This window comes from Haliotis cracherodii, unplaced genomic scaffold (genome assembly GCF_022045235.1).
Source record: "Haliotis cracherodii isolate W230 unplaced genomic scaffold, xgHalCrac1.p SCAF_2, whole genome shotgun sequence".
Classification (NCBI taxonomy): domain Eukaryota; kingdom Metazoa; phylum Mollusca; class Gastropoda; order Lepetellida; family Haliotidae; genus Haliotis; species Haliotis cracherodii.
Window position 1 is genome coordinate 24,165,087 of NW_027266275.1, and position 14,743 is coordinate 24,179,829.

Genomic DNA, 14,743 nt, shown 5'->3' on the forward strand with positions numbered 1-14,743 from the left:
AGCTTCGTGTCTAACACCAGGTTATCATGGCACAGAGGTATATCTACTCTCTATGGTGTCAAACACCAGGTTATCATGGCACAGAGCTATATCTACTCTCCATGGTGTCTAACACCAGGTTATCATGGCACAGAGGTATATCTACTCTCCATGGTGTCTAACACCAGGTTATCATGGCACAGAGTTGTCTCTACTCCCCATAGTGTCTAACACCAGGTTATCACGGTACAGAGTTGTCTCTACTCTCCATAGTGTTAGACACCAGGCTATCATGGCACAGAGGTATATCTACTCTCCATGGTGTCTAACACCAGGTTATCATGGCACAGAGGTATATCTACTCTCCATGGTGTCTAACACCAGGTTATCATGGCACAGAGGTATATCTACTCTCCATAGTGTCTAACACCAGGTTATCATGGCACAGAGGTATATCTACTCTCCATGGTGTCTAACACCAGGTTATCATGGCACAGAGGTATATCTACTCTCCATGGTGTCTAACACCAGGTTATCATGGCACAGAGTTGTCTCTACTCTCCATGGTGTCTAACACCAGGTTATCATGGCACATAGGTATATCTACTCTCCATGGTGTCTAAGACCAGGTTATCATGGCACAGAGTTGTCTCTACTCCCCATGGTGTCTTACACCAGGTTATCATGGTACAGAGTTGTCTCTACTCTCCATAGTGTCTAACACCAGGTTATCATGGCACAGAGGTATATCTACTCTCCATGGTGTCTAACACCAGGTTATCATGGCACATAGGTATATCTACTCTCCATGGTGTCTAACACCAGGTTATCATGGCACAGAGTTGTCTCTACTCCATGGTGTCTTACACCAGGTTATCATGGTACAGAGTTGTCTCTACTCTCCATAGTGTCTAACACCAGGTTATCATGGCACAGAGTTGTCTCTACTCTCCATGGTGTCTAACACCAGGTTATCATGGCACAGAGGTATATCTACTCTCCATGGTGTCTAACACCAGGTTATCATGGCACAGAGCTATATTTACTCTCCATGGTGTCTAACACCAGGTTATCATGGCACAGAGTTGTCTCTACTCTCCATGGTGTCTAACACCAGGTTATCGTGGCACAGAGCTATATCTACTCTCCATGGTGTCTAACACCAGGTTATCATGGCACAGAGCTATATCTACTCTCCATGGTGTCTAACACCAGGTTATCATGGCACAGAGATATATCTACTCTCCATGATGTCTAACACCAGGTTATCATGGCACAGAGCTATATCTACTCTCCATGGTGTCTAACACCAGGTTATCATGGCACAGAGCTATATCTACTCTCCATGGTGTCTAACACCAGGTTATCATGGCACAGAGTTGTCTCTACTCCCCATGGTGTCTAACACCAGGTTATCATGGTACAGAGTTGTCTCTACTCTCCATGGTGTCTAACACCAGGTTATCATGGCACAGAGTTGTCTCTACTCTCCATAGTGTCTAACACCAGGTTATCATGGCACAGAGCTATATCTACTCTCCATGGTGTCTAACACCGGGTTATCATGGCACAGAGCTATATCTACTCTCCATGGTGTCTAGCACCAGGTTATCATGGCACAGAGCTATATCTACTCTCCATGGTGTCTAACACCAGGTTATCATGGCACAGAGTTGTCTCTACTCTCCATGGTGTCTAACACCAGGTTATCATGGCACAGAGGTATATCTACTCTCCATGGTGTCTAACACCAGGTTATCATGGCACAGAGTTGTCTCTACTCTCCATGGTGTCTAACACCGGGTTATCATGGCACAGAGGTATATCTACTCTCCATGGTGTCTAACACCAGGTTATCATGGCACAGAGGTATATCTACTCTCCATGGTGTCTAACACCAGGTTATCATGGCACAGAGGTATATCTACTCTCCATGGTGTCTAACACCAGGTTATCAAGGCACAGAGCTATATCTACTCTCCATGATGTCTAACACCAGTTTAGCCCGGTACATGGCTGATTGCATGGCGCGTGGTTATCATGGCCAAAGTCGACCAGTCAGTAAATGTAGGGACATTATTTAATTACATGTCTGCAAGACAAACTCACTAATACAAGAGAAATAAACAATGAAATTGAAATAAATGATTAAATATAAAGTATATCGGTACAAAGAAACCATAAAAGGCGACTAACGGGATCGGATGGTCAGACTTGCTGACATAGTTGATGCATGTCATCGTATCAACATTGCGTGGATCGATGCTCATGATGTCAACCACTGGATCGTCTGGTCCAGACTCAATGATTTACAGATCGCCGTCATATGGCTGGAATATTGCTGATTGTGGCGTTAAACAGCAAACAAACAAGCAAAAAAAAAGCATAAAACATAAACTCGCTCTACAGGTCCAGGCAGCTGTTTCACCTTGTTACTGGATAAAGATTGTGTGATTCCTAAGCCGTCAGTGAGGGCGCATTATTCCATGATCTCTTGCTCTGTGTGTTCCTGGGGCATAGACTATTTGAACATTTAGATTGCGTTTTTGCGTAAAATTGGTAAGTTTGAACCAGTCCAATAGACCATGGGATTGATTGTGTTTGTACATAAAATAAAAAAATAATAATGCATTTCTTCATTGTGTCACATATACAATAGCCTATAGACTTCACACTACAAGGGATATGCGCATATTCCAGAGACTGTTTTTACATGTTCACACATTGTATATATTAATTTTTCAAAAATCCAATTGGAATAGAAAAGAGTTTCAATCTCGAGCAGGGCGTCACCCTACATTTGGTGTACCTAATTTGTTGTTTAACGCCACACGCAGTAATATTTCAGCTATATGGTTAGAAATAAGAGCGCAACAGCCTAAGTAGTTGGTTGCGCCGTCCTGGAACCGCTCCTGGCTTCTGATTGGTCGGTTTGATCACGTGACCTCTGTGATCTCTGATGACGTCATCAGGTCACGTGACCGGCGCAGGGCATTGTGAGTCATGCGTGACGTCACTTCCGGTTCCGGTGGTGCGTGCGCGTCCGATTCCGGTGGCAGGCGCATACAAGATGGCGGCATGTCCGTTTCCGGGAGGCGCGCGCGCCTCCAAGATGGCGGCACTTCCGAGGGGCCATTTCCCAATCCAAGATGGCGATGCCGGGAAGGCGGGAAGGAGGAAGGCGGGAAGGCGGGAGGGAGGGAGGAGGACGAGGAGGGAGGGAGGTAGAGGAGGGAGGAGGAGGAGGTGGGTTCTTTATTAGGGTTTGAGGGTAGTCAACGCAAAGGATGAAAAGCATTCTTTCGGGAGAGATAGGTGGCCCTAAAAAGTGTTTTTTGGACGAATTTGACAGTATCAACTCTGTTTGGATCAACGCTTGTGGATTTTACCACGCTAACCAGTGCAGACTTCACAGGTGGGCCCAAGACAAACATTGCAAACCTATTCGCCGAGCAGACGACATACTATGACAGTGTTGTCATTACCGATGTGGCAATGGCAACTCTCCCAGCAGACCTCCGAAAAACAAGAGGCAGTGTTATTCCTTAAGGACAGGGGACAGGACATCAACACTGTCAGCGCAGTAAGCATGTTACTAGACCGTTGAAGGACTCGAAGCAATTCCATGCCTACTTTTTTCAGGATAATGTCATTAAATGTGCCGATTACCACAGGGTAGGAGAAAGGGTTCTAGATTTAATGACTATGTTCATTTTCACATCAGATAGAATCGTCTTTATTCTATCTGAGATTAAAGACCAATACACTTTAAATTTAAAAAGAAGAAGCAATGTGTTTTGAAAAAAAAATGTGCTAGCAAAAAATAACTATACGATAAATAATTACACGATGACAGCTACCTCTGCCTCTTAGCACACACACACACACACACACACACACACACACACACACACACACACACACACACACTGAAGTCTGGTATTGTTTACTACGTGATCGATTATTAATAAAACGATCGTCCACTTGGCACCAGCTATAGGTGAAGAAGGCAGCCAGACGATCAGCTTGTTATGTTTAATGTTGTTCATGTGCCGAATATGGGGGAATTTAAAGCAATACAGATGTCTTGTTGGCGGAAGGGAATGTGACCACTGGTGTGTGACCAGACACGACTCTCCCCGATACAAAGTGTGACGGGACCCCCTATAAACGTTTGTAGGTCAGTCGTTTATAATTAACATGGGTGCTATGCGCAGACGCGTCAAGTGTGGCCACAGTGTACATATCAGATAACACAGGTTAGATAACTTTAAAGTGAATGTATCGACATATCTACACAACTGACGGATACACCTGTAACCAACCACGGTTTTGATTCGACCGATTGGCTTATACGAATCGATTCGAGGTGCATACCAGTGTGAAGACATCTGACGAGCAGACGACATGAATGCGGAAGTACTCAGACCGTTGTGATAACTTGTGAAATTTGAAAATCGATGTGGCAATGGCAACTCTCCCACCAGACCTCCGCAAATCAAGAGGCAGTGTTATTCCTCAAGGATGGGGGCCAAGACGTCAAGACCGTCGGGGCAGTAATCATGTTCCTAGATCGTTGAGCGAATCGAAACAGTTCCATGCCTACTTCTGTCAGGATAATCTCGATTCCATTTGGACGAGAAAGCTCATTGATGAATTGGAAGGGAGTCATGGCTTTAAATGTGCCGAGTACCACAGGGACTTGGTGGTAGGAGAAAGGGTTCTAGATTTAATGACTATGTTCATTTTCACAGCGGATAGAATCGTCTTTATTCTATCTGAGAATTTTCTCAAGTCGAATTATGCCATGTATCAACTTCAGCTGGCCGTGCAGTATGACATTGACCACGACACAAACAACATAGTGGCACTCCACGTGGACGAGTGTAAAGTGCCGTCAGAGCTGTTGACATTTCAGATCATTGACACAAAGTCTGACGGGTGGAAGGACACATTTTTGGACTATTTGAAGAAACCGGGTAAGTCAGAAACAAGATGGTTCATACCATACGTTATTATCAATCGTTATGTGTAGGACTGCCAGTTATTAACTGTATTATACATATATATATATATATATATATATATATATATATATATATATATATATATATATATATATATATATATATATATACAGTCATTGTACAGGAAGACACGGTACAAATCTCCTATCAACACCTAAAAACAACCACGAAGACCGGTGACAACGCTACATCTACCCCCCTTACACTTAATATACTCTATTATCATGCATCAATGTACTTGGACCTACGTCGGTGTCTACCTGTTGCGTTTTCAAACTCTGAAAGTGTTTAAAAATTGTCACTATTTCGCGGATCCACTACAACAGATCGCTTTATATTCCCTTTCTGCGACTCTAATTCTGAGAAAAGGACTGACTTTCAAATGTGTGTATCAGTTTCTGCAATAGTCACAGCATACTAAGCATCTGTACATAGATGTTCAGACAGATATTCCTTACATCTGCTGCTGTAATCACTTTATATTAATATTATCACATGATGCATGATTTCATAAGCACAAATAGTTGGACAAATGTGTAAATATAAAACGTCAACGACAGAGAACAATCAGTCTCAATTATCTGCCGAAACACATTCCATTGAGCGTAAAAGGCAAACTAGCTGTGTACACGTGAAACCCTGTCATCATAATTTTCATTTTCGTTGTAGTCAGAAAATGTTTTCCAATAATCTGATAATGACTTCATGTAAGCCATGGCATGATCAGCATTATTGAACCATATCTACAGGGTCACATAGCAAACACTTGGATAATCTTAAGAGCTGTCTTAATCTGACTGAATTAATAGAACTTCTACATGTTGATATAGATAGGCCTTTGTCTAGCTTCGTAGACTATTTACTGAATTCCGCCAGCTGCATGAAGAAAGCCTTATGCTCTAAGAATGGCTACGTGATTCACAGACGTTATAGCATTGAATGTATGCAGGCAAAACGTGCTACGAGGCGAGCACTACGGAAATTTAGAAGTAACAAGTCTGCTGATAACAGAAAGAGTTACTGTTCCTTAAGAAATCGATATAAGTACGAAATCAGGTTATATAAGAACAAGATACGACACAATAGAATTGGACAGCTATGTAATGCAATGGGTAATGCTAAGAAATTTTGGAAAGAGGTTCGATCCATTAACATGAGAAACATCCCTGCTTGTAGCATTTCAAAAGCTGAATGGGCAATTCATTTTAAAGAAGTATTTTCAACAAATGACATATTTGATCATACGCTTTTTGATGACATATATGATCCTATAAATGAAGATGATTTCTTTTCTGAAATAGATCGGGAAATCCTTGAATCTGATTTTCAACGTCATGAGAACTGACAGCAATTCAGTCACTTAAAAAAAGTAAATTCCCGGGATTGGATAATATTCTTGCTGAAATGCTGCAATCATCAAGGGGGATAATTTTGCCCTATCTTACAGAATTGTTTAATATGATTTTTCGTTCAGGCGTATTTCCAAGTTCGTGGTCGAAGGGCATTGTTATACCTATTCATAAGAAAGGAGATGCTAGCAATGCAGATAATTATAGAGGTATAACATCAAACAGTATTTTGGGGAAAGTATTTTCGAGTATATTAAACAACAGACTAACGTTATGGGCCAATATGAGGGATAGAATTCCAGAATATCAGGCCAGGTTTAGAAAACACTATTCGACAACAGATCATATTTTTACATTAAATGCAATTATAGAAAAATATTTGATGAAACGTGGGAGAAAACTGTATGTAGCTTTTGTTGTCCGGAAGGCTTTTGATTCTGTGAATCGTCATAAACTGTGGATGTGCCTTAAAAGAGCTGGATTACTGGGCCAAATGTACCTGATTCTTAAAAGTGTGTACTCTAATGTCAGGGCGTGTGTGCGCTGTAAAGGTGATTTCACTTACTTTTTTTATTGTCCGCTTGGCTTTAAACAAGGATGCGTATTAAGTCCCATTCTATTTTCATTCTTTATTAACGAATTGTGTTTAGAAATAATGAATAGTGGCAAACATTTTGACTGATTACACTGATGATTGGAAGTTAACTGTAAACTTAGAAAAGACAAACATAGTCGTTTTTAGAAGAGGTGGTCCATAAGCTTCAGTCGAAAAATGGTTATATAAGGGTTCGAGAGTTAAAGTTGTTAGTAAGTATAAATACCTAGGTGTTCTGTTTACCAACACTTTAGGTATGGGTAATCTTGTTAAGGATTTATCTGTAAAGAGTAAAAAAGCCATGGTCATGTTATTATCAACTTAATCTAAACTCCAGCCTTTATCCCCAAGTGTATTCTTTAAATTGTTTGACACACAGATACAACCAATACTTTTGTTTGACTCTGAATTATGGGGTTTTAAACATTTTAATACAATCGAAAAAGTACGTCTTCTTGCTTGTAAATATTTTTTAATGATTAGTGTCAACTCCCCTAATAATATTGTTTACGGAGAGTGCGGTGAGGAAAGCTTACAATATGTTATACAACTATGATAATCTGGGTTACAACACTTGGGCATCAAATATTCGGGTACTTTTGTTCTCAAATGGCTTTGGCTATGCTTGGATTTATCAAGGTAGGGTAACACCTGTATGTTTGTAAATATTTTCAAAGAAAGAATTGTAAATACCATTTTATCAAACATGGATGTCTAATTTAAATGCAAGTAGCAGATATGATGTGTATAGATCATTCAAATCCTTACTGGAGCCTGAAAAATATTCAAGTGTTCTTTGTAATTTAAATTTTCTTTCAACATTCACGCGTTTTCGTATGGGACTGAGTGATATTAGAGTAAATACCGGAAGAAGACAAAATACGTTAAAATCTATGCGTTTGTGTCCATTATGTGATATGGGTGTTGAGGACGAATTTCATGTCCTTTTTAACTGTGTGTTTTACCAAGATATCCGAAAACGTTTTGTACCCGCTAAATACCTTAAACAGCTATGTACCACATCCTTTATATCACTTATGTCTAATCAATCTTCTGATGTAATCTACAGCCTAGCTCAATTTCTCCATCAAGCACTCAATATTCGCCAAGAACTTGTAGATACAAATGTCTCCTAGAATGCACATATGTTGAAAGTATGTATACATTGTGTGTATTTGTATTTGCCTTTTATGCAATAAACTTCTTGTCTTGTAAAAAAACCCAAAAAACCCACTATAACTAGTATATATAGACACTTGTTGAAACCGCAGCCCGTCAGTGGTTCCCTTGTCATGGTTTTATAAAGTGATAGGACTGATTCTCGTACTGGCAAACAACAGTCTTAGCCGAATCATTTACTCCAGAGACGCGTACAATTACACCACCCGAAGTGCAGTCATCCGGGGCCGGGGCCCGTTTGACGGGATATGAAGAATGACTTTACACATGCTCTCCGTCTTGTAGTTGAAAGCATAACGTGACGCCCATCCTAAATATACACACCCGACCCCTCTCCACCCTACCCTCAACCTCCACCCCACTCCCCCGACCTCCATTATGAAGTCGAATCACCAATACTGCCACTACTGCTTTAAGCGGGAAAGGTGAGGTGAGATGAAACGGGGTTTACCGTCGCGTTCAACATTATTCACTTATATCGCGGCGTGCATGTACATGTGTGTGGCTGCTTGAACTAGTCCGGATTGATGTCGATTTTACCATGCCACAGTTTAACATGAATACCCCACTCAGACACAGTATACTGACTCCGAGCCGACCAGTCCTTGTTTTAGCCCCTTAATGCCGAGTGCCAGACAGGGTAACAACAAGTACCATCTTTTAACGTCTTTTTGTATGACGCATCTTTCAGAGGCAAGAGAGCCAACTGACGTTAATAGTCCAGTTTCCACCCTTGCCGAACTAGGCTGGTATTATGGAGTAACATTTTGGCTGGACTAACGAGTCTATGCATAGTCCAATCAAAATCGTGCACCGAAATTTAAATCCGGTTCGTAAACTGTCGTGCAGATTTCAGCCGATTGTAGGATTTGAAGAGCATGTGCACCGCCAACTCGTTGTCAACAGATATTTTCCAAATCTTTTCATGTTTTCAATCAATGTGCGCACGTGATTTGATGCATTTCGCGATGTAAGACCCGTTTTCTCACAATATAGATCCTGATTATCGATCAGATCGTCCTGACTTGGTGCCGCCATTTTGTTTGAAGCAAATGCAAGTGATACGAGAGGTGGAATCTGATTGGTCCATGGGAGAGCCTTAGAAGGGACACTGTTGGCGCTACGATCGAGCCCAGGTATTCCAGCCTAGTTCGGCAAAGGTCGAAACTGGACTTTTATAGTCAGTTCTCAACCCCAGGAGACAAGGACACTCCTAGAAGTGGTCAGTGGTCAGTGGTCACATGACCCAGGGCACTGACCGGTCATGAAATTGGTTGTGATAACGAGTAGAATTACTGAACTATCTACTTTCAAAACTGTGCGACATGTACGAGGCGATGTCGTGAAATGGAACAATAGCGAACTTCGCCATGGGACAAGTTTTTGCACTTTTGCAACAAAACTTAATTTTGTAAAAATCTGGAATAATAGATGGATCTTTGTAAACGCCCTACTGTTAGAACCTGTGTCCGCGCTTGTAAATACGTGGCAATACCGTTGTGAACAAGGCATGTATATGAGCTATATATTCAATGCATATCATCAGCAAATTAAGACATGTATTTTCTTTTCTAGCACCGCAGATGCCAAACGAAATATGCACGAACGGAAGTGAGTATACTTTTTTATTAGTCTCCTTTATCATATACAATATCTAAATGAATTAAATTGTAAATACTGAGACCTGACACCGCATCTCTATTGATGAGAAGTCAGTTGTATGGGTGCGACCAGCTAATATTCACACAGTTTCTTCAATACATGCAGTATGTTTTCTTTGAACATCAAAGACGTGCTCTTCAGTTAATCTTTGATGATTGTGTTTCTAGCACATGTGAGTGTGCAGGACCTGTGCAGGACCCAGAGATCTGTGATCTCCGACCCGCCCACACTCAGGCCAACCTTACAAATCCCAGAATATATCAGGACACAGATAAAGGTATGTCGTCAAAAAGAACCTATACTGTACACAGCCATGCGCTATATTTCAACCATGCATTTTAGGTATATCAACCGTGAACTATGTAAAATACATCCGGCGACTAACAGGCTCGCTGACTTTGTTGATGCATGTCATCGATCCCAAATGCGTGGATCGATGCTCATGATGTCAATTGCAGACTTGAATATTGCTATGTGCGGCGTTAAACACCAAACAAACAAAACAAAAAACACCATTCACTAACCATTTCATATCCATCAACTAAGTGCTAACATCAAGCATTTGAAATGCATCAACCATATGATATGCATCAACCATTTCCTAACATCAACCATGTGAAATGCTTCAACCACGTGAAACACATACACCATGTGATATACATCAACCATGTGAAATGCATCAACCATTTCCTTAAATAAACCATGTGATATACATCTACCATCTCCTGACATCAACCATGTGAAGAACATCAACCATTTGATATACATCAACCATGTGAAATACACCAACCATGTGATATAGATCAACCATGTGAAATAACTCTTTGATATACATCTACCTTTCTTCGACCATCAACCTTGAACAATAGCTCAACATTGTGTTACTATGCGATATACATCACATAGAGATGCAAGAATGGCTTATAAAATCGTCATATGCTTGTATCTCCTTCATACGAGCGCGCGTATGTGTGTGTGCTTGTGCGTGTTTTTCTGACACAAACATGCTGAATTGTGTTTTGATGAAGTATCGTATCACGGGTACTGTTATATTGTTATATAGACACGTATTGCACGACTATATGGCATAAGGGGCGTTGGGGTAGCCTTGTGGTTAAAGCGTTCTCTCGTCACGCCGAAGACCCGAGTTCGATTCCCTACTACAATGTGTGAAGCCCATTTCTGGTGTCCCCTGTCGTGATATTGCTGGAATATTGCTAAAAGCGGCGTAAAACCACACTCACTCACTATATGCCATAAGTTTGTGCGGGATGTTTCAATTGTTGCTTTGTCCAGCTGCTGGTGCAGAATGTATCTGTATTCTGTTTTATTACAGATATGGCACAAGAGTAAATTTCTGGATGACAATCACCTCAGAAAAGCAGTATCATTAGAAGTGAGTTTTATCGTGATATCAATGAAAATCAGGAATGTTCTGAAAATACCAGCAGTAACGACAGTGTTATGTTTTGTTAAAATATAGGTATCGCTGCAAATGAAACAAACGAACATATTCCTATAATAATCACACGCACATGTATACTAGAAAAAAACGAGGACATATCCTCAAAAGAGGACATATCAAGCCAATCTCATAACATAACGACCTGTGAAGATCCGGGGTAGAATAGTTTTTCAGCAACCCATGCTTGTCGTAAGAGGTGACTAACGTTCGTTTGTTGTTTAACGCCGCACTCATCAATATTCCAGCTATATGACATCATGAGCATCGATCCACGCAATTCGGATCGATGACATGCATCAACCGAGCCTGACCACCCGATCCCTATGTACTTAAAACCTTTCCCTATAACACATGAAGGACGACACTGAAATATTCCTCCATAACGTGGACGCAACCACTTTGAAGACGCACCATTTTAATAAGATATGTATACAATTTAGTTAGAAGTGTTAATGTTATTCGGCACGCTCTGTCCTAGACGGGTTTACTTTCCCTAGAGCGCTTGCGCTCCTCGCCTGCAGCCGCTAGGAGGCGAAGGACAGGGTATCAGTCTAGCTCTTTCCGACCTATTTCCCCATACAGCATTCCGCTCTGGTGCAACTTTGACCTAAATCCGTGTAAGGAGTTGATCTGTCGAGAGGGACGGGGACAGGTATACAGCATATCGCTATGCGGGAAATGATGACCCATTTCCGTGTAGCGAGGTATGCCTGTCGAGAGGGTGGGGACAGGCCTATAGCATATGCTATGCCGGAAACGTTGACCCAGTTTCCATGTAGCGAGATATTAGCACTTTTAGACAACGTGAATAATAATTATTCACGTGTCAGGCTACAGGAGTAAACGTATTACCATTAGGGAGGTAACTATCATAGAGAAGTATGGTTAGTGGGTTTCAATTCTAACAATATCTGTATCAGTCTCCAGTTTCTACTTTATTATGAAATAATATTACTTACTCTGAACAGATTAATTATGAAAAAAATATCAATAACTTGACCAATGTTTATATACCAATGCTAACAGTATCATGTATAACACTATGATTATGTCAACCCTATGTCCCTTGTTCCTTGCAAAACAATAACAAATGTTTCAGGAACACATATTACTAGTTTGGTTTCATAATACTTTGTTTTCTACTTTCGTGTTACATAAATATTTAAACTGAAATGTGCCATATATTTGAAGGAACCACAAGCAAATTACAATCTGATTTACGTTCTTGATTCCACATGAGCGCCTTATGACCATACAGGTACTTACATCAATAGCTAGGTAGGCATGCTACAACATTTCTTTGCGCCGTGTTGATCCTCTTGGTCAAAGTCAACATTTTGTAACTATAATGTGGGAATTGCGACAGTCGTTTGTTGTGCTTGATACTGATGCTGTACAGATGTTGATGTTACAACGCTGACACCATATATCTTGTTTTTCAGTCTTCTAACAGAAGAATTCAGCCGGTTCCGACTTCGGACCTATCTTCGGTTCCATCAACAGGCGGGCCTAACTCACTGGAAGCTGACGATAGGCTCGTTGTTGAGTACCATGCAGATCAGGTGACCAAATCACAGGCTACATTGTTGCATGCCCTCAACATACGCGTGAAGGATAAATTCGTGTACGAGGCGAGAGAGTCACGGCTGACTGACAATGGGGATGAACTGAACATTCAAGAAGGAGACGTGTTAGAAATGTTACACGATGAACCCACTCATGGTAATATGTACAAGTGTAAAAATGCTCAAGGACATGTTGGTTTTGTGCCTAATTCGCTGATGTCGCCATCTTTCTATTTGCTCCCCTCTCGAATTGTAAAACAGTTCAAACAAACAATATCAGCTTCTGAAAATGAAGGGTTCAGAAAGGAACTTGAACAACTTGGAATTTCCTACTTCGTTGCCAGGAGCTGCGTCGAAAAAACACGTGGCGATATTATCAACTTATCTGTTAAAAATGGTGATGTCCTGCTTCAACTAAAAATACCAAACGAAGGTCTGGCTATATTCAAAAACTGTCGAAATGAAACAGGGTACCTGCCTCTGTCGCTTGTGGATCGTGTAAATGTCCCGAAGCCTCCTTTAGAATCTCGAGTATCGGATCTGTCTAACATTTCCATTGTTAGTGAGGGTTATGCATCAGAGGCAAGCCATTTGTCTTGGTCCTCTGTGTAACAAGGGGTGGTCGGGTAGCCTTGTGGTTATTGCGTTCGCTCGTCACGCCGAAGACCCGCGTTCGATTCCCGACATGGGTACAATGTGTGGAGCCCATTGCTGGTGTCCCCCGCCGTGCCTGACCACCCGATCCCCTTAGTCGCCTCTTACGACAATGTTAAGTATAGCGGTTCAAAGAATACGTAAGAGGCGACTAACGGGATCGGGTGGTCAGGCTCGCTGACTGTCTGATGCATGTCATCGTATCCCAATTGCCTGGATCGATGCTTATGATGCCAATCACTGAATTGTCTGGTCTAGACTTGATTATTTACAGACCCCCGTCATATAGCTGGAATATTGCTAAGTGCGACGTTAAACAACAAACAAAGAAGGAAAAAAGCTGAACATTAACTCGCTCTTCAGGTCTATGCAGTTGTTTTTACCTTGTCACTGGTTAAAGGTGATGTGATTCCTAAGCGGACATTGAGGGGGCATAATTCCTTGACCTCTAGTTCTATATGTTCCTGAGGCATAGACTATTTAAACACAATGTTACATGTTATTGTTTCTGCCTAAAATAGGTATTGTTGGACCAGTCCAGTAGACCATGGCATCGATTGTGTTTTCACATAAAATAAAAAAAAATAAAACATTTCTACACTGTGTTATATATACAATAGCCTGTAGACTCCACACTACAAGGGATATGAGCATCTAGTAGTGAGACTGTATTAACATGTTTACAGATTGTATATATTAATTTTTCAAACAAACCAATTTGGATAGAAAAGAGTTTTAATCTATAGCAGGGCGCCCCCCTACACTCAGTGTAGTTAGTTTGTTGTGAAGCGTCGTCATTTGCTTAATTACGCCTGGTTTGTCAAGTTTAAGCTGTACACAGGATCAAACGTTCTATATACAAATGATATGGTTATGCATACGACACATAACAAAAGTTTTCTTAGTTGAGCTCTATTTCAAAACCTCGTGAAGCCAGATATAAACAACAAACACACAATGTGGCTTCCCCTGTGGCACACGCCGAGGCATTACTCTGCACTGAAATGTCCTTTTACAAACACCAGTAGCGTCACCAGCCTTGATCCATATGACCTCAGAACCACGCCAGTCACCGACACTGTAACATCTTACTGTAAGATACATGCATGTACCAGGTACCATCCATGCTTTGTGGTTCAGAACCATAGTAGTCACTGTGACGCCATCTGTCTTGCAGCAAGACTGCCAACACCCGACAACAGAAAATGTTTATAACCATAACGCACAGGACATAAACATAAAATAAACAGACTGCACAGTGACGGCGA

At 41.2% G+C, this 14,743-nt stretch overlaps 1 protein-coding gene across 1 annotated transcript; it reads left to right on the top strand.

Annotated features, from left to right (window-relative positions):
* Positions 1–4,191: 4,191 nt before the first annotated feature.
* LOC139468838 (uncharacterized) lies at positions 4,192–13,955 on the top strand. The gene is made up of 5 exons (XM_071250974.1): positions 4,192–4,958; positions 9,705–9,740; positions 9,959–10,068; positions 11,128–11,187; positions 12,699–13,955. The coding sequence occupies exons 1-5, from the start codon at positions 4,448–4,450 to the stop codon at positions 13,431–13,433; spliced, it is 1,452 nt and encodes a 483-aa protein (XP_071107075.1). The 5' UTR covers positions 4,192–4,447; the 3' UTR covers positions 13,434–13,955.
* The last annotated feature ends 788 nt before the right edge of the window (positions 13,956–14,743 follow it).